The sequence below is a fragment of the Gopherus flavomarginatus genome, chromosome 9 (genome assembly GCF_025201925.1).
Source record: "Gopherus flavomarginatus isolate rGopFla2 chromosome 9, rGopFla2.mat.asm, whole genome shotgun sequence".
NCBI classification, from domain to species: Eukaryota; Metazoa; Chordata; order Testudines; family Testudinidae; genus Gopherus; species Gopherus flavomarginatus.
The window spans coordinates 25,485,703-25,510,707 of record NC_066625.1 but is presented as its reverse complement, the minus strand read 5'-3'; the positions used below and the strand labels follow the sequence as shown (position 1 = coordinate 25,510,707).

The following is a 25,005-nucleotide window of genomic DNA, read 5'->3' as shown; positions in this document are numbered from 1 at the left end:
GGTCTCTTGCTTTGTGTGTATACAGCACCTAGTACAATGGGGCCCTGAATCTCATTTGGGGCCTGTAGACGCTGCTGTAATGCAAATGAAAGAACTATGAGGCTTGACATATCACAGGCTATGGTCTGTGCATGCAGCAAGTATGAGTCACAGCACCCTGTGCGTCTGCATAAATAGATGCAAAATGGCTGCTCAGTAGCAACGGGGACATGCTCACATGTCTTACTGTACAAAACATGCTTTGCTCCACACACATGCTGCATAGTCCTTTCTCCAGTGATCCTTATTACAAACATGGGCTCAAAGGAAAAACTTAGACTAGACATGAGATAAAGCCAGAACCTCCAGTCTGATCCCATTTGAGTTTTGGGGGGTATAGTTGGGGAAAAGGAAAGGCAGGTTGTGGTAAAAATCCCTGGGTTCTAACCTGCCCTAATGGGTTTGGTTCCAAATCAGGGCTATAAGAGGAAGAGGGCTTCTTTTCTATTTCCAGTTCAGATTCAGCTGACATTAAAAAAAAAATAGCTGAAGGGATTTCAGGGGGTCAGATCCAAATAATGGGCCTGTTTCTCCTCTCATTTACACTCGACTAAAATCAAGATTAACTCCACTAAAAACAATGGAGTTGCACTGATAAAATGAGAAAGATCAGGTTCTTAAAATCCAGCCACAATTTTACCTGGAAACCCAAATTCCAGGCTAAATTAATTCAGATCCAGATCTAAATTTCTCCTCATTGTCCCATCTCAGTTAAAGATCTGAGTGAGATAAATGAATTGTTAGGGCTATTTTTTTGCAGTATCTTGTTAAGAATGAAGCAAGCATGCAATATTCCAGAATCAATGTCTCTTGCATTTTTCCCCTAGTTACATAACTGTGACCTTCCTGATTGAAGTAATGTCCTCTGCAAATGCAAGAATTATTTGGGACAGGAGTAATGACAGCCACCAAGAGGTGAATCTTTGTTTTTTGTTTTTTACAGTTTTTAAGTATTTTCCCTGAGATTAAATTAGTGCCTCTCTCCATTTGTGATATGAGCAGTGGTGCTCAAGCAGGTAACCTCCAGGTTTAAGCAGGAATGGGGGCAGAGCCTTTTAAGGAAGGTTCTTTGACTCTGCACCTTTGCCTCTCTGCCTCTGTCAGTGTCCAGATTTGTTGATCTTCGGGCTCTACTGCAAATATGATTTTTAAAATTTCAGTCAAAAATTATCATAGAAACTCTCAATTTCTTTGATCAGCTGTACCCAGGACAGATTCCTAAAGGTAGCGGTTACTTCCCTGAAACTCAATTGGGGCTCTTCTCCAGACTGTGAGACCTCGGGCAAGTCACCTCTTCCCTCTGGCCTCAATTCCCCACCTGTACAGTGCGGTGATAACACTTCTTTTCTCCCATCCTTTGTTTATCTTGTCTATTTAGATCATAAACTCTTGGGGGCAGGAACTGTTACTTGCTATGATTGTACAGTGCCTGCCTTAGGTGCTGCTGTAATGCAAACAATAAATAACCACACTGACAGTGTAACCAGAAGGTCAACAAATCTGCTGTATGTACTGATATGATCTACACGCACACTTATAAAAGGTGTCTGTAATATGTAGACTGGTAATCTTGCCTTTTGCAGCTGGCTAGTTGCTGTCGGTGGGATTTGAATAAGGAGAGCACGGTGACCTTGTGAACAAGTTCAGGCAGAGTGCTTCATGCATAAAGGCAGCACAGGGGAGGTGTTTGCTAGAGTAGAGGACAAACAGCATGTCGAAGATGGCAGTTATTTTAATTAAAATGCCAAAAAATTTTTGTCCCCAAAGCTTTTAGTCTAACTCTTTTCTCTAACCATAGGTATTGGGCCTATGACTTCTGCTTGTATTAATGTAACATGAAAGTCTCCAGTCACTGCATGCGGACTTTGTGAATAACAAAGCAGAGCAAAGTGGCTTTTTTATTCCTGTGCAACGCTTGGAGCGAGTTTGTCTGGATGATTTGTGCTTCTCTAAAATAGTTACTGCTTCAGTAGCTCCATCTTGGCTTGTATGGAGTATTTCATGTAGTTCAAAAGATATCGTATTCAGTAACATTCCCATTCATCATTTCATTAAACTACAAAAAAGCCCATTAACCTAATGTTAAAAGTCTGACTGAGAGCCAAAAAAGCAAGAGCTCTCAGAGTTAATGGCAAAATTTGGGGCTGATGAGCTCTGCCTTAACTTAACCATGTATGTGGCTATTGTAGCAAGTCACTGCATCCTACCTAGCCTTGTCCCTCTGCTCCCCCAGCAAGAAAACAAACAGAAGGCATAAAGGTTTCTTGAAAGTGCAGGAGATGCATCATTCAGCACGTGTGCCTTGTGTGTTGACTGTATAATGGCTTATTCTACAGATCTGTTCTACGCTGTATTGGTAATTTTGTTCTGTAATATAGGTACTGTTCATATGGAGCCTGATCCAAACCCCACTGAAGTCGATAGGAGTCTCTCTGTTGACTTTAATGAGTGTAAGTCTGGTTTTAGGGCATGAGCCATAGGTCATTGAAACCATTGGCAAGACACGCATTGACTACACTGAGCTTTGGATTTAGGCCCTTGATTTCTTAGATGTATGTACACAAACATCAATATTTCAAAATTAAATTCTTGACTAAAATAGCAAACTACAGACCAAACTCTCTTTAAAAAATCATGCAAAGTTCCAGCACGTTCATAGGCTAGTTTGACCCATACACTTGCCTTACATGCTTTTTTCCATATTGTTTTTTACAAATTAAATCTACACATAATGACTGGATGTTGTACTATTTCACTTTACAAGCAGTGAGGTGGTTTAATGACATGCAGATGACACTATGCAACAGTGGATGTATAATTCTGAATACTTAAGATTATAGCTGTATTGAATATTGCATCATCTGTAGTGCCATGCTCAACATATATGAATCAGCTCTTCTGTGGAATGTGGACATTAGTGTAGCTATATTGATTTACACCGGCTGAGGACTTGGCCTTAATTTTTACTATATTTATGGCTCTGCAAAGCTCCACTGACTTTCCCCTTTGCATTTTTAGAATGAAATGATATTGAAAGAAAATATTTCCATGTCTGCAAAGAGAGGAGAAGAGTCCACCCAGTCAAAGGCCCTTCATTCAGTAAGAATTTTTCTTTGGATAGGATTCTTTTGCTTGAAAGGGTAAGGGTAGGGCATCCCTTATTCTTCATTATAGCTCCACAGATCCTCTCTATTATCAAACATCTCACTAGAGCTACCATCCTTTTAGCTGAGAGCACTGAGAGGATCAGAGCCTATCGATCCTGCTTCCTAGCTGGTAAGTAGATGTTTCTATTCCATCATAGCATACAGGAGAAAGAATTGGTGCCATGTCTCCAACTTCTGATGGATGTGGTGAGCCCACACAATTTTACTTGTATCTGTTTTGTCTTTGAATTTGGATTCTGATGTAGAATTCTGAACCTAAAGTGTGACCTCTTACACAACCTTTGAACTAGAGATGGCTGTTCTGTTCCTATGCAAATGAAACCTTTCAAAAATGTGAAGATACTTCCAGAATAGTCAATAGCTAAATGATTAGTGCACCTCACAAACTCCTGCTGTAGCTGATCTGGTCTCTGACATCCTAGATGAGTGTTCTAACCACTGGGCTATTTGCTATTCTAGGGTGAGTCTCTCTGTCTGTGAGGCCAGAAATTCCATCCTGGACGTGAAGAAAGTTTCCATGAAACAATACATTTTGGAAATTATTATTATTTTTTTTTTTTTGTGGACCAAAAAAGTTTTGTTGAAAATTTTGGACCAGCTCTACTTTGAACCAAATATAACTCAAAGTATAGAGAAGAATCTAGCTAATACTGCTGTATTTCATCTTGAAGTCATATGGAGTCTCAACCTGATCTGAAGTCAGTGGAAAGATTCCTAGTGATTTCAATAGACATTGAACCATGTCTCTTAGTCTTACCCACTAATCACGTGAATTTAGCTTTTTGAGAGCCAACTGGTAAACCTAAATATTAGGAATTGACTCAAATCTATCAGTTATGCAGGACATAATAAAATGCTTCTAATTTCAGATACATTTTCCTATAGGGCTGATAAGCCTGTGGAATTATCAATTCTACAGGGAGAATGAATAATTTTATTTTTTATTCCAAGTGTGTGTATTATTATATGACTATATTATGGTATACAACACACATATTGTACAAATATATATTATGTATATACAATAAATATATATTACTGTTATAGAAACTGTATATAATAACACGAAGGTCAAAAAATCTGGTGTGTGTGTGTGTGTGTGTATACATACATATATAGAGTGTATATTATTATGTGATTATATCATGACTTAATAGGAAGCTATTTGGCTAGTAACAAGAGAAATTAAAAAGTGAGTGACTCACTACAGAGGCCTTCTGAGTACCGAATGTAAAGTACATAGTGGTCCCTTAAGGGATGTAGGAGCCCCATTAAGTAACTTCCTCTATGCTAACAATATGAATCCGATTTAATTGGACTAATCTGCTGCCTCCAGCTGCAATGGAAACTGACACCAGGACCTGACTAGTGTCTGGAAAGCGGGCTTGTTTGTAGAGTCAATGAACAGCTGCTGCAGCTGGGAAGAGAAAGTGTTGAATCAACAAATTTTTGACATTGAAAGCATCCTGTTAGTCATACTGAAATTAGCTGTGAAAAGAGCCCTTTTCTGCTATAAATGTTTTAAAATTCTGTTGGAGGCAGTGTTTGGGCCCTGCCAAGCCTATGGTGCCTTAAGATCCTTGGAGGTGAGACCTCCAAAAATTTCTCCTCACACACGCTCCCCTCAGTTGTTTGGGATATATCCCCAAAGAATCATCTTGCTAAGGAACACTTCCCAGAATCCCTAGGCCTGCTCTATGCAGAGTAGTGTGATAAAACACTGTTATATTTGAAGAGGGTTTTTTCAGCCCAGTCTGTTGTGTTGCAGTCCCAGTCAAAAATGCCAACGCCAGCTCTGAACTCTGCACCCACAGCAGTGTCCAATTCCAAGCCCAGTTGAGCGTTATATGCTCATATTTAGTGTACATGTAACAGCCCATCTCACATGGGTTGCCAGCAGGATTTTAACTGAGAATCTTCAACACCACAACAACAAACTTTTACCACTTGAGCTAAAAGAGTATCTCCCTGGTCTTTCATAAATAGTAAGTTGTTGTCCTCTAGTGGAATGCAATACCTGCTTTGCCAGTGTGTTACATAGAGTGCACATGACCAGAAAATAGTTCTGTCCCTTTTATGTTCTCTTGAAGGAATTCTCATCAAAGTACATTTGCTGCTGCTATTGCCTGCCAGATGATCCAAAGCCAAGTGTGTTTGATATAAATGAGCTGCTTTCTCTGACTGACCTGACCAAGATGTACTTCAGTACGGGTAGGTTTCCTGGCTGTATTTTGCATTCCTATTTTGCTTTGGAACTGATTCTCTGGGAAACTTTCAGAGTTATTCTCTCTATGTCCACCTTTGCAGGATGGAGCTGGATGAGGTTAGTCTGTTACCAGTGCGTTCAGCAGAGCACTTTACAAATGTAACCAGAATTGGGAATTGTGGGTACAAGTAATTGCATTTCTTGAAAGTTTTTGTCAGTGAAACACCATACAAAGCGCTTTCTGGACTCAAACCAAGCCAGTTTCTGAAGCTTAATTCTTTCCACAATCCTCTAAACTTACTCGGTTGCAATGTCCTAGAAGTTCCAAACTTTCTTGTTGGATATGTTTCCATTGGTTCCCTCGCTTCACGGGTTTTTCATCAAGGTCTTGTGACATTCCTAGGTGGTGTCTCATGAGCATATGTTCTGAGGTGAGCTGATTGAAAAATGGAATTTCCATCTTGTGGGAAAGTCTGTTGTTTTGCCATTTTGAAGTGCTACCTCCAGATTGGGAGAAAATAGAAAAACTTTTTGAGGATGAAGGATTCTGAAAATATTTGGTTTGCAAATGTCAGTGTTTTATTTTGGATCAACATCAGTCTTGGTGTCTGAGCTGCCATGGTGCCATGGGTTTGTAGTTTTAGGTCCCTTGTGCTCTCCTTCATCCTTATGGGCCTTGCTCCATGACTGCAGTATATCTCCCATGATGCACTGTGGTCTCTCCCTGTGACTGAATCATCATTAGTGGCTGTTCCAGTATCTAAAGTAATCCTCCCCCAAAGAGTCTTTGTGAAAAAAATATGTCAAAAATAAAACGCAACCGAGTGGTACTCCTGACAGAATTCTGCACCCCTGCAGGGGCGCAGAATTCAGATTGTCTGTCTGCAAATTTCTGTGCCCCCCATGCAGAAAAATGCAAAATAAATCTGTGGGGTGACATGCATCTCTTTCCCAGCAGTCCAGGCAGCGCGTCTGTTGCAGCGTGCCTGGAGCAGCCTCAGAGATGCAAATCACTGCAGAGGGAGGAGGACTGATCACCATCAGAGGGTGGCTCACCAGGGGTGGGGAGGGATAGGTCTTTTTATTATACAAGAGGAAGAGACTGTTCCTGAGGCAGAAATGTAGCACTCTGCCTGCTAGTTAATTGATCTCATTTTTTGAGCCTGCCTGCGTAATAACAGTGTTAATGGTCTAATGTTAGTTAACTTTTCCAAATCTCAGTCAATTCACCCAACAGCATGAAACCTATAAACATTTTAAGGCTTCTACATTGCCAAAGTGATGTAGAACTTTATAAATGACAGTAAGGGAATCAGCTAGGAGGATCTATGTGCTTTCTCGCTTTTTTCCTGTGCCAAAGTGGCACAATGGGGTTAGATTACAGCTCAGGATTTATTTTACTTACCCATTTAAAAAAAAGACTTTAAGGGCAAATATAACATTTACTAAGCAGTCAATAAAATGTCAGGACAATCAGAAGCGAACACTTCCCAAAGTACCCAGCCAGGTCCAGGACAACAATTAGCAAAACTATATGACTTTCATGTGTGAAAGTCTGAGTAATTTAAAATGACTTTTTTTTTGGCTGTTTGGTGTTCTGTAATGTAATTTAAATGAAAATCCAGGATTATAACTGCAATTTAGAGTATTAGTTATTATGTATTTGTAACTTAACTTTCATGTGTTTAGGAAATGCTGAATAGTTATTGTGACTTTTTTCTGTATTGTAGTTTAAATAAATTACCAAAACAATTGAAACTCATGTGATCATATTGCATTATTTTGACAAATAAAATATGCAGAATTTTAAATTTTTTTGGCACAGAATTTTTAATTTTTGGCCCAGAATCCCCCCAAGAGTACAGATGACAAGAAAGGTATTTGTATGAGTTGCATAGCTTTGCTTAGAGGCAGGGGTGTAGCCATGGATGGGTTGCGGCCAACCCACTTAGCATCCAGGCCCACCCAAATCTAAGCAGGGGTGTAGTGCTGCCAGAGCAGCCCCGAGCATCACTTGGGCACCTGAAATCCAGAACAGAACTATGTGCCCACTCTTCAGAAAGCTATGCTCTGACAGCTCTGCCTTGCCATTTTCTGAGCTCCAGGGCAGAGGGTCCCTGATGCCCTTACCCCTCTGGGCTGTCTAGCAGGAGCACTGACTGGCATGCAGCAGCCACACATGACGAAGCAGAGAGGAGGGCACTGCAGACACATTAGCCCCTCAGCTGTTCTGCCACTCCGCTTTCCTCCGCCCGGCCGTACCATCGGGCCGCTAATGTGCGGAGGTGGGGAAAGGAGGTTATGGGAACCACCACCCACGCGTGGGGCCTGGGCCCTCCTTCACGCAAAATTCAGCGTGGGCCATTTGTGCTGGGAAATGAACCCCGTGAGGGGTGGCTGCTGTACCCCCCCCCCCACTGCTGAATGGGGAATGGTTGGGCCCCCATTGGCAGCTGCTCTGAGAGGAAGGGGGGAGCAGGCATGCGGGAGTCCTGGGCCGGGTCCTTGCCAGGTTCAATAATGCCCAGATCCCTGTGCATGCGGAGCAAGGAGGTGATGCCATGGCTTCCCCCAGGACAGGTGAACTGAGAAGGAGCTGCTGGCAGTGATTGCCCAAGGTGAGGAATGCACGTGTCCAGCTCGGCAGATGAAGCCCTGTGTCTGTGGGCACCAGGGCTAGGATGAGGGCGTGGTGTCAGGGGAGAAGCTGAGCTAGCACAGTCTGTCATTGCCTGTCTACCCGAAAGTCGGGGCTCACCCAAATTTCCACTCCTAGCTACACAACTGCATAGAGGTAATGAGGATGCACATTGGACTCAAGTCTCCTCCTCCATTCTGCCTTAGAGTGGAGTGATCCTCTAAATCATGGAAACAAAAGGCCAGATCCTTAGTGGGTGGAAAATGGCTAATCTCCAGTAAAGTCAAGCTCTACCTCGAGATTCTTATCCCCTCCCTCTGCATACTAACAACCTCCCTTTCTCCATCTCTCCTTTCACGTGTGCCCGTGACCAGATCCTCAGCTGAGGTGAATCCAACCCTTCAATTTGAGCAGAGGATCAGTCCCATACTGTTTTGTTTTATACTGCTGTCTGTCTACACCTGCAGACAGAGGAAACCCTTATAGTTCCAATCTATAGATCTAGCTGTGTATTTTGTTTCTGCCTGTCTCACCTAGGTCTGTGTGTGTTTATAGCATAATATACCATGCCATCAGTTTCCACCCAGTCATTTTGAGTAGCAATGTGAAGTAAGAAATAACAACGAAGTCTGAATCAGTTTCATGTTTCTTTTGTTTTCCTTGGCAGTTGGAGACCTCCTGAGTCGAATTACATTAATGCTAGGCATATATGGATCTTTGGCCATGTTCCTGACCATGGTACCTTTCAGCCTCATGGAACTATTCTGGTCAGTAAGAATTCATAAAAATTAGCACAGATGGTGCTTTTTTAATTTTTTTCCTCCTCAACAGCATCTCCAACTGCGTCCATGTTAAACTTGGTTTCCTTTCAGAAGTCAGTAAAAACCAAGAGCTGACTTGGGACCACTGTCACCCTACTAGTGTCAAGTCTGCATTGGGCAAAGACTGTGTGAGGTAAAGGGGCAGGCAAGGAAGTGGATTTTTAAAGAGATACCAGTGTAAATAGGTAACTGTAAAAAGGTTCCTTTAAGGAGCCATATTTGATATGTATTTCTCCTATAGAATCTAGCTCTTTGAGGGTGGCACACCTATGAGGGTCTTCACATGTCTGAACTGGTAGTGTGCTTAGCTGTTGGGGTTCAGAATTGCCATGATAGCTGACTGCAGGAACAATGGTTTCCTTGCTGCAGAAGTTGAGGATGAACCCCACCCATGACTCCACTTTAATCAAAATGTAAAGCCCATCCTTTACACTAGCCTTGTCGTGATAATAAAGAACAAATCAAAGCAACTGCTCACTTTGGGGACTAGGGAGAGATGCACAGATTGCTCATTGGCTTTAGGGAATTTTGGTAAGACACCATGAGATTGGGCTGATGAGCATGATCTAAACATCTAGGGCTATATTGTACTGTATATTTTAAGAACTCCCAATTGATTTTAATGAGGAACTCTGCTTAAAAACTGAGGTGATGACACCCCCTAGCTAAGGTAGATAGAAATAGAATCTAACCCTTAATTACTTATAACTTTGAGCACCCCATGTGCTTATTAGACTTGGCAAAGACAGTGTTTAATTCTCCTCCTTCATGATGTTGCAGAGGGTGGTGTGGAGCTTGAGTTAGATTCACACCAATTCTGCAATCATGAGAGCTAAAAACTTTGTTTTAAATTAAATGAAAGCTGAGGTTCTCACATAATAACATGACTCTTGGAGGTTGGGATTTGTGAAAAATCCTAAATATTGTGTTACATGCAATAAAATTGAGAGAGTTGTTGCTCATCTCCATAGCATCTGAATGTCTCATAAGTAGGGTCCTACCAAAATCACGGCTGTGAAAAATGCAGCACGAGCCAATAAATCTGGTCTCCCCCATGAAATCTGGTCTTTTGTGTACTTTTACCTTATTCCAAAGGGTGAAAGTATAGAAAAGTACACAGCATTTCTCAAACTGGGTGCCCTGACCCAAAAGAGGATTGCAAGCCTATTGTAGGAGGTTCATGGTATTGCCACCCTTACTTCTGTGCTGCCTTTAAAGCTAGGTGATCGAAGAGTGGCAGCTGCTTGCCAGGCACCCAGCTCTGAAGGCAGCACTGCTGCTAGCAGCAGCGCCGAAGAAAGGATGGCGTGGTATGAATATGTCCATTAAATTTGCTATTTATGCCATGACCAACCCATGAAAAATTTTGATTTCTTTACGATTTAAGTAGATCCCTATTCATAAGAAAAGAAGGATGGCAATGATTTCTCTCTCTCCCTTCCTTGCCCCCAAGACACAGCCTGACATCAACAGGAGTATTCTTCAGAAATGTGTGAATTTTTGAAAATGACCTTATGATAGAAAATGTTTTATAGCTTCACTTCAGCTTTGGCTTCCAGTGAAGGGTAAAATGTGGCTAAGTCTCTGTTTATGTGCAATCATAACTGACTAATCATAGAAGATTGGGGTTGGAAGAGACCTCAGGAGGTCATCTAATCTACCCCCCTGCTCAGGGCAGGACCCAGGGCTTTGTCAAGTTGGGCCTTAAAAACCTCTTATGTTAGAGTGTGGGTCAGAAATAATACAAGCTACTGAACCTCTGCATCGATTTCAGCCTCATTGCTCACCTTGTAATAGCTTTAGGTTCCCACTCACTGATTTTATGTCAAAAGATTTGGGTGATGGCTACAGTCCTAGTAACAGCCACAGGAAGGAACAGTTGTTTGTGGTGGTGAAAGTATGCTTCCGGAGATAAATCCAGGGCCTGTCGTACTTAAGAGAGGTCATCAATGTGGTGGTAAAACCCTTTTATCATTTGAGTCTCACCCTACTGTCCCAGCCCATAAAATACTTTGTTTGGAATTCAATACATAAATACAGTACACATTTGATCCCCATGCACCATTTTCAAATACTCTTTATTAATGATATATTCTTTTCCTCACTATAGTCTGCAGCTAGGTGGGAGAGCTGTTTGCAAAGCATTTTCAACTCTGCTCATCTCTCTAGCGCAGGAAGACCTTTAAATAAACTGGCTTTTTCTTTGGGGTGTGAAGTGAGTAGGAAGAAACCCTCAGTTTGAAGACATATTAGTTCAGGAGTGAATTCTAGGCCTTTCACTGTGGTGGGTTCTTTTGTATGGTGTTACCTTATTCTCCTCTTGAGCAGCAGAGGGCAGTGGTGCTTCAGCAATACCTTTGTGTATTTCTGTTGTTGGCTGAGAGTTACCAACGGCAGAGAATTTGGTTCCCATTCTGCAAAGTGCTGAAGGCAGCGTGAGTTCAGGGCCACCGAGAGGATTCAGGAGGCCTGGGGCAAAGCAATTTCGGGGGCCCCTTCCATAAAAAAATGTTGCAATACTATAGAATACTATATTCTTGTGGGGGCCCCTGCGGGGCCCAGGGCTTGGGGCAAATTGCCCCACTTGCCCCCCTTCTGGGCAGCCCTGCATGAGTTGAGGATGCTCAGAGCCTTTCTTTAGGTGCTCAGCACCTGTTAGGGCGAGGTGCTTTGTTTGAACCGGCAAGAGAAGTGCAAAACTATGAAGAAAAAGGAATTCCAAATTCTTTCACAAACAGGGGTATAATCTTTGTTCTGGCTCAGCTGTAACTCTGCTAAGTCAATCACACAATGTTCTGCAACCCTTTGGAATATCAACAGGGCACTCCACTAGTTCAAACTTTTCTCTGCATGCCTACTCATCCCATGGAGTGTTCTGAAAAAGTCAGGAATACTGGATCCCAGCATCACCAGTCGGTTACTCCAGGGATACTGGAATGGGACGGGGGGGTGGTGGTGGGAGGAAGGGGTCATGCCCCCCACTTTTAGAAGTGGAAGGGCTATACCCACCCACTTTTTAACATGACACAGTTGACACCCTCCCCCCCCAAAGTGCAAGTCTCTGTAGGCATGGAGCAGCACAGGCAGGGGTTGCATATCATGGTGAGGGAGCTGATAGCTCCTCTGCCACAAAGCACAGCCCTTGCCCGTGGTGCCAGCCTCTTCCCCGTGGGTGGGCTGAGGTGGACTTTAGTGTCCCCTTGCCATGAGGCTCAGAATTGGGGTGCAGGAGGGGGTGCAAGGTGCAGCTTCTGGCCAGGTGGTGCTTACCTCAGGTGGCTCCTGGAAGCGACTGGCATGTCCCTGCAGCTCCTAGGCTCAGGACGGCTCTGTGCACTGCTTCTGCCTGCAGGCACTGCCCCTGCAGCTCCCATTGGCCATGGTTCCTGGGCAATGGGAGCTGTGGTGCTGGCGCTTGGGGTAGGGGCAGTGCATGAAGACTCCCTGACTGCCTCTGCCTATAGGGGCTGCAGGGATGTGCCAGCTGCTTCCAGGAGCCATGTGGATCCAGGGCAGGTAGGGAGCCTGCCTTATCCCCACTGCACCGCTGACCTGACCTTTGGCCTATTAAAATCTCCTGGATTGCTTTCAATAGCAACCGGGGGATTGAGGCCAATTCCAAGAGACTCCTGGCCAATCCAGAAGGGTTGGCAACCCTACTCTGACTTCAATAGAGCTATGCTGATTTTCATGAGCTAAAAATCTGACCATCCATCTTAGATATTGGTGTCCATTTCTGTGGTATCTACAGTAGACACTCAATACGCTATTTTAAGTGGCACTGCCATCGTCCAAGGGAACCTAAGATCTCCACCTCTTTGTGATTCAATATCTTCCATCCACTCTTGTTTCCTTCTTTCTCTCTCTTTTATCTGTCTAGGTTTTTAATGTGGTTCCCATTGCCATGGTATCTGAGCACTCCACTATTTACTGCTTGTCTTCTCTTTCCCCCTCCTCACTATTTGGCCATGAGCAACTATGAAAGAATGGATTTTGCATTGTGCTTTGAAAACATCTACGCTAGAAATACTGTGCTCAGAAGAGCTAAGCTAATTTATTCTAATTGTTCAGAGACTAGGGAACACTTAGTTCGGTTCTTGTCATTTCTGTGGTGACCGTTTATTCTGGGATTAATCAATGTGTTTTTCTGGAGGATTCAGACTAAGATCCATGTAAAATCGATGTGCTTTTTCACAGACATACCTGGCTAGTATGATTATTAAGGACTAGTAATGTTTTTTTTCTTTATGCTGCTCCCTCAATTGTCGGAACAAGAGATCCAGAAAAATGTAAAGCCAAGACAAGATATTGTCAAAGCTTCCTTAGCGGGTTGGTTAACATTCTGTAGGTTCTCTTTTGTGACCCATAACTGATGATCCCATCAGCACTCGTCATTTGATGCAGAGCAGTCTATTCCTGGGAGTTTTTCAAGAAACTATGGACTGAATAAAACTCCAGGAGGGCAGTCACTACAGTCAGCCAGAAGTTTCCCAGGTCCTTAGCCCTGTTTACTTGTGAGGCACAGGTTGGATACTGGGGCAGACACAGAATACAAAAAGCAAAGAGGAAATGAGTTAAGGCCGGATTTCTTTCAAAGAGGCTGAAGGGAGTAAGGCTCTCAAATCCCATTGCAAGTCACTGGGGATGTGTGCCTAATTCCCATAGTTCATTTTGAACCCCCCACCCCCACCAAATGTTGAGGCCTGTTAGGAATTTATAGTGTAGCCTGGATGAGAGAGAGAGGCATGAATGACTGGCAAATTACAAGTCAAAGGAAAAACTACAGGACCCTCTGGAGATAGTAATAACCGTTCGTGAGGACGGTTGAAATGTGAGCCTCTGGTGAGGGAGAAGTTGAGGGTGACCCCTGTGTTCCGCACCTGTCTTACCAGGCACCACTGTACTGTCTGAAAAATGGTCGTGCCTAACCTGCTGTCAGACTGCCCAAGATATGACACCAGGAACAGCACCTCAGTTTTGCCTCAGTTGAATTTTAACTTGCTGTTTCTCCTCCAACTGGACAGTGTGGTAGCCAAGGGACCATCCTGAATGGGATGACTGAGAGGGAAAGTGTAGAGTTCTGTATCACCAAAAAGTCCAGATGTGCTTGGAAGTGTGCAGCCACAATCAGTGATGAGGCGCAAGTCCCTGCACTCTGATTGGCTAATAATGTTCCTCAGCCAGTTGGAATACAAAGAGTTGTAAAGTGAATGGTTAAGTGACTTGAAAAAGACAAAATTGGGTTTGCACATTTTCCTCCTTTGTGATGCAGAAAGAAGGCACAAGCAGAATTTTTTCCAGCTTCTTTTATTCATAAGAAGAAATCCAGATATTGTTTGCCCTGTTTTTCCTGCTAGATTCTGTGGGCAACTGGAGATCTGGGAGAATTATGGCAATTAGAGAAATCATACAAGTTAAATAGCCAAAGGAAGAGATTTGTAGTCAGACTCTTTGAGCCTGATTCTCATTTATACCTCATGCCCTTAATGCTCTGGCAGTGTAAAAGGGCCTTAGTGTGAATGTTTTTTCTTGTTTGCTAACACTTGTTTAACTGTAATACCTATTAAGCACTCAGGAGTAAAGATACAACACATCCACCATTGGATTTATGGGTCAAGACTGCTCACATTCATACCTGGGGCTTCCAGCAAAACTAAAGACCATACTTTACAGTCCTTTCATAGGTGAAAAGCAAACAGAACAAGTGTTTTGAGACCAGACTAAAACTTTCCAGCTTTCTTGATCCATATCAAGTAATTTCAGAAGCCCAGTCCGTTCCAGTGCAAGTCGCCTTTAAAATCCACGTTCCCCAAAGCATGAATGTCTGCAGAAGGCAAGCACAAAAGATTCGTGAATGTGGCTGAAGGGAATTTGTTTAAAAATATGAAGAAATATTAATGGAACATGTTTTTTGCATTATTCACTTGATTCTATTATTTACTGCATTTTCTTGCTTGAGCATCAATTTAAAACCCAAAGAAAAGATTGCATTTATGGAAGGGAGCGCTGTGCTGAAAGTATGCCTTTCAAATAAGGTCTCTTTGTACAGTATATTGGTTGGCTATTTCATTGTTGCTTAGTTAAAAGACTAATGTGTCAGGCTGGATTTTGACTTTGACCTAGGAGAGAGGAAATTCATATTCATGTTGACTGCTCTCTCCATAGCCCTAGCTTCACTCAAATATCTTCTCAACCCCAAGGCTATCCTGCATTGAGGGGAGTGTGTGGGTGTGGGAGGGTGAGGGTGAATGAGTAATGTGTACTGAGTATGTGCAGTGAGTTCTCAGAGCTGGCTTCAATGAAAATAGATGAAGGCGACAGGAGTCCATTTAAAAGCAAAGCTAGAGCTAATTCCCCATCTGAAGCCAGCGAGTACTCTTGGGAGGGATATTTTCCCCTTGAGCACATTGATAACACCTCTGCTAATACTGCTACAGGGGAGTTGTGCATATAGGCCCTGATCCTGCAATTGGATGCTTGTGCCCATGTGAAAATTCCATCTTTGGTTCTGGTTTACTGCCTTTCTTCTTGAAGGGGCTGGGATGTCAGGGCATATTTGGTAGATGAGTTGCTGCTGCTGGGGTTGGGAAAAAAAGAACCTTGATTGGGTCTGGCTGAATAAAACTGTTTACCCTCAGGCTGCGATAGGCTTCACCATTGCTCTGGGAGGAAGATGCTAGTGGATTTGCAGCAGCAAATCTATCCTCCCTGTACCATTGCTCCCTGAACCCCTCAAACTAAGTGCATATGGGATTCGCATCCCATGTGTGGGCTGCTCCCTGCACTGTTCAGTGGAACTAGCCCTGATCCACTGCATCCAGAGCCCTGCATGACCATGGAAGAGAGGATTTGGATTTACTCCCAAGAGGGTAACATCCAGACCTCCTGAAATAACGCTGTCACTTTCAGCTGGTTATACAGCACGAATCATTTAATTGTTCCATAAACCCAGTCCACTGAGATGTGACACAGCCTAGCCCAGCCCAGCCCAGCCATGTATGATTACAGTGCAACTCCAGCACTTACCAATATTGCAGCCAGTCACTTGCTGTTCTGCCCATTCATCGTGTAGTCTGGTGAGGGGCCCCCTTTGCTTCCCCTTGAACGGAGGCTCATTCAGATGAAAAGCAATCGTGCTGTCTTAGACAGGGACTTGCCTTATTTATTACACTGGGTTTTGAAAGATCTCCATTTATTTTCAGTGTAGTTCTTTAATAGATGCTGTGCTCTTGATATCTCTGCCAGTGGAAGCTCTATAATCTTATCACACCGGCTTGCTGCTGTGATGCCTTTGTCGAGGCTGGTGTAATCAACTGGTGGGAATTTTTGCACAGTTCCACTTTACAGGGAACACAAAGAGTGGAAATTAAATAATATCCAATCTCCTCTCCCTCACCCCCCAAGGAAATTATCTCGTATGTTGTCCATATTACTGAGCAACTGCGGCACATTGAGTTACTGAAGAATTGTGACATCCAGGCTAGTACTATACACATGACAATCACTTAGGTCCCAGTTCTGCAATGTCATGCATAAAGGTTGAAGTCGATGGGGTGCTGCCCCAGACATTGGGGTCTGCCCACATGTATTTCATGTGGAGATCACAGGATTGGGGCCTTAGTGGTCCATATTCTTAGCTTATTTTTTCTCTCTTGTTGCCGTTGCTCTTAGAGTATGTCTATGCTGCAAAGAGAAACCTGTGGCGCCAAGTCTCAGAGCCCATGTCAGGTGACTCGTGCTTGCGGGTCCAGGGCTGGAGCCTGGGCTCTGAGATCCTCCCCACTTGCCAGGCTTCAGTGCAAGCCCAAATGTCTACACTGCTATTTTTAGCCCCACAGCCTGAGCCTCGTGAGCTCGAATCAATGGACCCAAGCTTTGGGACTTGGCTTTTCTTTGCAGTGGAGACATACCCTTGGTGTTCTCTGTGTGTGTGTGTGTGTGTGTGTGTGTGTGTGTGTGAGAGAGAGAGAGAGAGAGCAGTTCTTTGCAATTTTGTTGCTGTGCATCACATCTCTACATGTTGAAGGAGGCTGCCCAGCTGCAGTTATAGCTGCCCCTTTGTTGGACATGTTCAGTGCAGCTGGTTGGAGGAGCTGCACACTGAGACTCCTCCTCCATTGTTTTGTCTGGAAAATCAGCATGGGAAATACGTTCTTTTGTTATAGATTCCTGGTTCTCTTAGTGGTCAATCAGAGGGAGGATATGGATGTTATGGAGCCACTCCTGCCTGGATAATATTTCCATTGCCCTATTTCAGTGAATTGGTGGAATGTGTGCACTGGGTGATGCGATTTGGCTGCCTTTGCTGTACTGCTAGGTGGTTATCCTAGGCAGAGATTTTAAAATCATCATGTAGGGATAGATTCTAAGCCTGCCTCAAACAGCTCTGGAAACTCCAGTCCTGAAGTAATTCCCTGTAGGCAGATCCCCGGCACTTCTCATTGACTCACTGCAGGATCCAGGCCTAAATCTGTGCCTACAGAGTTCTTCTTTAATAAGAGTCTGTGAAACACTGACACGCAAGAGACTGGATCCAGTAATGATACCAAGTGACCATTCAACAATTAGGGCCACATTTTTTTCAAAAGAGGCAGCTGATTTTTGCATGCATGTATGGGTGCCAAACTCGTGTCCAAAGATTGAAGCATGCAGGATCAGTGACAATTCGGCTGAAGCTGAACTTTTGACAATAGCCTAAAAAATAAGGTAGGCAAGCATTTCTCTTTAAGAGTGCATAAATATTCAGGAGCCAAACTATTAAGGCTCTCATCTCATCGTACAAGCTGTTTGAGAGCGATGCTCATTCAGTCACAGGGGTATTTTAGTGCTTTAAAAAAAATTGCCACAAAACATCTGCAGTCTGCAAAGAGCTGTTCCAAAAAGCATCTTGTTGGCATTAGTCTGCGATGCATCCCCAAAGGATTTATTATCTCCAGTTGGCTGACTCTCAGCAAATCCCTTTTCTTTCGTGTAGATGGCACTCTAGAGTCTGGAAAAGTCTTGTACAGATTGCTGTAGAGTGCAGACGTTTTAGCAACTAATGCAAAGAATATGGCCTTTAATTTAACTTTAGTCAAGCTTATTTTGCATGAATGGGGCGGAGAGAAGAAGAATAAAGGGGGAACAATAGGATATCAATGCCACTTCTAAAATTTTAGGAGCTAAATGAACATGAGAGAAATACTGTTTATGGCTGGAGTAAATGCCAGTATCTTCAAATAAGTTTGTGTGTACATGTAAGAAATGAAGACAAATGATTTGTTCAGAGGCATTTTAACATGCGCATCTTCTCCTTAAAAAACAACTCCCATGTATAAAGTCCCATTACTCGAGCAGACTCATTTCTTGTTTCCATTCCTATTTTTGATCCTTTCCTCAGCTTGTCTGCTGAATGTTCAGTCTCCTTGCTCTGACTCTTCCACAGATCATTATATATTGTGTATATATAATGGCAAATAAATTGGGGAATTTGGGGGATTGGGCAGAGGAAGATCCCTAATATCGACAAAGATGCTCGAGTTGTTTCCAGCACAAGTGAGGAATTCTCCTGAGAGCACTTGCTCACCCAGTGGTGGGAATCTTGCTGGCGATTGCAGATTTATTTTTCTAGATACTCTAGGACCTGATCCTGCAGAGAATTCCATGTGGGTGGACCCTTGTGAATGTGCAGAGCCCTGCTGAGCTCCTGCCACTCTTCCTCAAGGAGAGGCTATCGAGCGGGATTGCAGGCAGGGCCTGAAAAGATTTTACTGTTTGTAAATTCTTTGGGTGCAGGGACTGTTGTTTGTTCTGTGTTTGTACAACACTGTAACTGGATGTGCTAAGTCAGATGCTGACTCAACGCCCTGTCACTCAATTCCCCACCAGGATTCATTAAGTGGGACCTGACTGAAAGACAGGCAGTTGGGCAGGGTGTTAATTAACTGCTGGAAGGAGGGCAGGAGTAGGCAGGATTGGAAGCAAGTGGGATAAGCAGGCTACTGACTGTAAATTGTCTCAAATAACATGCAGGATGTGGCCTGCTGAAGGGATATAATAAAGCAGGGTGCGGTTAAGCACACCTGGAGTTGATGGTCAGTTACTGAGGATCGAAAAGACTTCCAGGGGACCACCCCGCGACAAGTGTCTAACACAATGGGTCCCAGATCTGAGTGAGACCTCCTAGGCACTACCAGGCTATAAATTGTTAATAATAGAGCTGGGTGGAAAATTTGGTGTGCAGAGAATTGAGCTTTCAGTGAAAATTAAAAATGAAATGAAATGCTGCTGGGGTGCCTCATGGGAGTTGTAGGACAGGTGCCTATTCTCCTTTATAGGCAGGGCTCCTTGTTTGGACTACATCACCCATCATGCATGACAGCTTCCCCACTTGTTGAGGGGAGTAGGTGCATCGTGGCAGTCGCGTGGCCACAGTGCATCATGGGAGATGAAGTCTGGCTGGGGAGCTGTTTTGAGGGAAATTTTTTGACCCACCTTACTTAATAATAATAATAATAAAAACCTGCTTGCCCAGGGTGACTGGAAATTTGGAGTGGGCAAGTGAGCTTGGGAAAGAGATGGCAGGAGCAGTCTGGGCTTTGTCCCCAGGGAGGAGTGGGAGAGCCCAGTAACTGATCTCACTGGCAGCATGAGGAGCATGTGTCTGAGGGAAGTGTGCAGGGGAGAGAGATTGAGGAGATAAGCTAGAAAAGGGGACAGGGACAGAGACAGAAGTGAGGGGGAGCAGTAGGAGGAAATCAGGGACAGGAAATATAAAGGAAGAAAGTAGTACGAACAATGCAGGGAAGGAAAAGGCAGAAGTGATATAAAAGGACAGAGGGAGAGAGAGGCAAAATAGAGAGAGATGTTGAAAACCATTAGGGAGAAAAATACACAGTGTACAGTGGGGAAGATGTAGGTGGAGCCAGGAAAGGAAGGGAAAGAGTAAATTATGTAGTTTTAAAATGCATTAGAGAGTGTAAATTGTCAGTATCATTAAATGCAGTACACAGCCAATGCCACTGTTACAGGGGATGTGGCTCTGGGGGTTGAAGGAGTCTTCTAGGCTTAGTTTTGGGGCTAGCAGGGGTTGAGTTTAACCCCTGTATGTGTGTATACTGTATACGTATGCTTAGTTTATATGGCACTGCATAATCTCTCTACTCATTTTGCAACCCCCTGGTGCCATGCAGCGAGGGCACATTGTTTTAATGGCATGTCAGTAGAGGAAGATTCTTGTCTTGACTAAATCCCGTGCAAAACTCATAGTGGCCTGACTTCTTTAGAGTAAGACTCTCTTTAATTGAGGACCTCAGTGCTGGAAATGGTATTCAGGGATCTTTAGTTAAGATATTTCGATGTGTGTGTGTTCAGAGTAGCACAGATACATGCAGCTGCGCTAAATGAGCTCCCTTACAACATGTCGATACTCATTTAGATTTCACATGACATTTTGGAGAGCCACGTTTCTCACTCCTCTGAAGTCAGCTATGGACGGCTAGCTTTGTCTCTAAAACACTCTGGCATATTTTGGGAATCTCTTCTTGCATTGGATTGGGGAGGATTTTTGGTGTGCTGATTACTCCAAGTCATGAACATAATTCCCTCTCTCATTACTTGGAGGATAGCCCCCAGAAATATTTTGAGAAACATATAGTCAGAAGCAGGAATATGCAGATACTTCCTTTCCTGAATGGAGTGATATTTCTCCACAGCTGTTAAAATTATGGGTGCATGATTTGCTGGAAATTTCAATGGGGAAGAAAGTGTTGAGACTAGTTTCCTTATGCAGTTCTTTAAAAAGCAGACGTCCTTCATGCAGTGTCTCTCGGTAAACACTGATACTTCAACAGATCAAAGAGGTCACAAGCTTGTTACTAGGTACATATACTGATTAACTAGCATAATCTAAATCTTAAGCTTTTCCTTCCCTTTGTATTATAATTGACTGGAGTATGGTAGACAGGCAGCAGTGCACACACATGTACGCTCAGTTTTCCTGGTTACTTAGTGGTAAGGCCTCCACATTTCTGTGAAATAGCATGGAGCTTGAAGTATATGCTGGTTATTAACATACGTATATGACCAGTCCACACTGGGAGAGGACTTTGTCCCCTTCTATTGGCTGATCCACAGAATAGGTTAATGAGTCAGCTATAGCTGCTAGTTAGGGGAGTGACTCCTGTAGCTCCAGCAGCAAAGGCTCATTACGTGCTGTAGGTCTTGGGTTCAAACCTGGGATGCCTCAAGTGTGATGGATTACACCAGCATTTCTCACTGTTTCAGAATTCCACAACAAAACACAATGCGTGAGGTGCAAGGGAAGGCATTGTGGTTTTGTAGCTGGATACACACAGCCATGGATTCCTTTGCTGAGTTCAGTGGGGGCAATGAGCAATCTGTTTGCCGAAGAGATGCCACCACCAAGATAGACACTGCACTAATCAGATGCTTCTCCTCCTACCTCTTGCTGTTGGTAAATAAAGCTGCTCCTTACAGTGCTCGCCGATGTCTCCCAGGGCTGGCCAGAGGTGCAAGGGATATAGCTGTGTAATAGTTGCAGAGGGCAACGGGAGAGCAGCTATGAGCAACTCTAGTGACATTTGTCAAGTGCCCAATCCACAGCTCAATGGAAGACTTTCCTGGGTAAAAACTGATGAGCAAAGGCTTTTGTATCTGGCCTGAATCCTAAGCTGACCGTCATTCAGACTGGCCTAGTGTTTTATTTAAGAAGGGCCTTTTCCCAGTATTCATAAATACCAGTGAGATTTTCATTGGAGTTCCATATTAAACACTGCATGGTGGATCCTCAGCTGGTGTACGTTGTCATGGCTCCAATGGCTGTCATGGAGCTCTGACAATGTATACCAGCTGAGGTGCTCCCCCTGCGTTCCAGTGTACATTGTATATTGATGAAAGGGGGTGTAGCTAGACCCCTGAGCATTGCACAGACCTTGCTCTTTTCTCCTGCCTGGAGCACTGTTCCTTCCTCTGCTCTGGTGCCTTTTTGATTTGCTTATTTGTGTGTCTGCGTGTATTTCCTCAGGGCTCTTACCAAACTTAATGAATATAGAATGTTCATTTCCAAGCAGAGCTGATGGTTTGATACAAGTCTAAAATGGGTGTAGTTTGCAAAACCCAAGGCACAGCCTGCTGTCTGGCTGCCTTTTTCCGATCACCAAAGACACTGAGTGTTTCCTCCTTGTGTTAATCTGCACTTTGGGAAGCATTCCAAAAGGCCATTTCTCCTCTGCTACATCAAGTCCCTCTTCAAGGCTCTCTTCTACTGAGACAAACAATCAGCCGTTAAATAAGGGTCAGGCTGAGAGGCTGCAGTGTAAATTGATGGGAGTTTATTATATTCTGCTTTGTTTTTAAGTAATGTATATAAAACTGTACTCATTTTAATTGTACTCCTCTGTTACACATTGAGTGTTGGCTTCTTAGACATGTTTTATTACGCTCTGATACACTGATGTGCCTATCCTCTCCCTGACCGTTTTGCTGCTTTGGTGTATTCCACTTCCACTTCCTTTCTGTTCCTTGTCTCTTGTAGAGAGTAAACTCTTTCACCCAGGGATTGTCTTTTACTGTGTGTGTGTTTTTTATACAGCCCCTAGCTCATCAGGGCTTGATCCCTAGTGGGGCTTATTCAGCACTCCTGCTATACAAATAATAACACTTAGATTCATGACCTGTAGGGGATGCACTCCATCCACTTTCTGCACCGCTGCTCAGCTTTGTGACAGCACCCAGCTCTCTTATGGTATGTCTACACTGGAATTAAAAACCATGGCCAGCCCATACCAGCTGGTTCTGGCTCAGGCTGCAAGGTTGTTTAATTGTGGCTTAGATGTTTGGGCTCAGGCTTCAGCCTGGGCTCTAGGACCCTGCAAGATGGGAGGGTCCCAGAGCTTGGGCTGCAACCCGAGCCTGAATGTCCTCACTGCAATTAAACAGCCCCTCAGCCTGAGCCCTGTCAACCTGAGTCAGCTGGCACAGGCCAGCCACCGGTGTCTACTTTCAGTCTAGACTTACCCTTTGTTTTCCACAGTATGTTCCATTTTGGGGACCCCTGTAGGAGTCTTTGTCCTCTCCAAGGCAGAATTGCTTCTCGAAAGCTACAGAAGTGGGCAGACTCACAAATGGCTCATTAGATGAGGTGAGGGATGTTGACCTTTTGAATTTATTTTGATGGCAAGTCCTAGGAAGATCTGTCAATGTAACTGAGAGGTGCGGCATGTCCCTTTCCCACCACCTGGGTGCTGAGGGCACTAGTGTCTGTCTTGTTTTATCCTTTTGGCTTCTGGCCAAAGAGGAAGAAATGAGATGTTTTTGAGGAAGTGGCTGTGATTAGGAACAGGGTGAGGATCTGATCCCCAGAGATGCTGAGCATTTGCATCTCCCTTTGATTTCACTTGGAGTTGTAGGTGCTCAGTACCTCTGGGAATTAGATCTTACCTAAGTTATTCTCTGTGCTCTTGTCAAGTGGCCTTGGTGGCAGGTTTCTCTTGCAACGTGCTGCGTGGTACAACACATGGTCATGTACATGTTTCACTAAACCCTTACCTTTGTAAATAGAGAGGCTGAGAAGATATCTCCTGTGCAGGACCCATCCGCATATCCTGTGCAGGACCCGTCCACATATCCTGCACCGGAGCTGTCTTGGAAGCATGCAGACTGTATGCTGAACGACTAGACAGGAGCAGGGAAGAGGAGGGCATGACATACTGTTGGTGCTCTCCAATAGAGCCACTGCTGGCCATGAGATGGGTTGTCAGGTCACGTCGGTATGCCATGGGACTGACCAGTCCTGGCTGCTGGAGAACTTCAGGTTTGGCTTCACACATTGTAAACTAGAGTAGTTTTTAAAACTGCCTTGCTTCTACAAACAGAGATAGGACACTGTATCTTTCTGCTTTTTTCAGCAATATCCCTAGTTGCACAGGAGAGAGCAATTTCACAAGTAATTCCTATGATGAAAACCACTGCTGGGGGCCCATCAGCAGGATTAATGCTTACAGGATTTTTCTGGTGAGAATTTTTGGTGGCATTTACTGTAATTCCCTAGAAAGCAGAAGCTATTATATTAAAGGAGTCAGCCATCAGTAATTATATTCCTCCCCCTTTTGTTTTTTTTCTTTTCCCCGAACAGGCTGGCTTTGTTTTACTGATAGGACCGTTTGCATTTTTCTCCATTCAGAAGAATAAATTTATTCAACTCTTTGCTACCATTGTATCCTTTTCAGGTAAGATGAAATACAGAGCAGCCTTGGGATAATTTCAGGTTGTTGAGTGAGTAGAATTATTTATCTCTTCGAACAATAGCTACATTTCCAACCCCTGCCCTCCCAAACCACACAAGGGTCATTTTAAGGGATTTGTTTAATTCATATTTTGCCACTGATGTGCATGTCTTTCAAATGGTTTACGCTCCATCCTGCAGAGACTTCCATATGAAATAAGACTGGTATTTTCAATGGGGCCTAAGATGTTAGGGGCCTCATTCCCTTTGAAACTCAATAGGAATTAGGCACCTCCCTCCCTAGGTGCCCTTGAAAGCTAAATACTTGCCAAAAGCTTTGCAGGATGGGGGCCCTGGTTTCTGTTGGGCCAAATCATGCAAGGACACATTTTAAAAAAGTACCCAGAAGCTTCCCGTTTTGTGAGTAAGATTCAGAACAGCGTTGCACATTGATATGGAGCACAGGAATACCCAGAATTACTATTAGAATTGCAATTACTAAAACAGTGATTGGAAGGGATATTAAACCTCATGCTTCATGGCTTATGCCAACCTCTAGCTAACTATTTGGAGATAATGCCCTGAGGGAGCAGATTAGCTCAGAACTGACTGCCCTGTCTGTAATTTCTTGCATCTTCCTCTGAAGAGTGATGGTCACTGTTAGAGACAAGATACTGGACTAGATGCACTAGGGGTCTGATCCCATCTGGCAGCTCCTATGTATAATCTTTTGCTCTCAATGGAGTTACTGAGTGCTGAGCACTTCAGAAGAATCTGATTATTGATAAGGTGCCTGAATTGCAACTGAGCTCTTTTGAAAACCTGGCCCCAGTTCTGTTAGATGAGACCTTTTGAAAAGTCTGGCCTAAGGTTCTTGATCCAAAGTCCACTGAAATGAACAGAAGGGCTCC

General features: G+C 43.7%; 1 protein-coding gene across 1 annotated transcript in view; it reads left to right on the top strand.

Annotated features, from left to right (window-relative positions):
- LOC127057613 (transmembrane protein 104-like) overlaps positions 1–25,005 on the top strand; it is an 87,179-nt gene that overhangs the window by 10,455 nt on the left and 51,719 nt on the right. The window contains exons 4-9 of the mRNA XM_050966517.1: positions 867–954; positions 3,058–3,138; positions 5,297–5,417; positions 8,718–8,817; positions 23,778–23,883; positions 24,005–24,098. Of these exons, the coding sequence (XP_050822474.1) occupies positions 867–954; positions 3,058–3,138; positions 5,297–5,417; positions 8,718–8,817; positions 23,778–23,883; positions 24,005–24,098 (590 nt within the window). The remainder of the gene's footprint in view (positions 1–866; positions 955–3,057; positions 3,139–5,296; positions 5,418–8,717; positions 8,818–23,777; positions 23,884–24,004; positions 24,099–25,005) is intronic.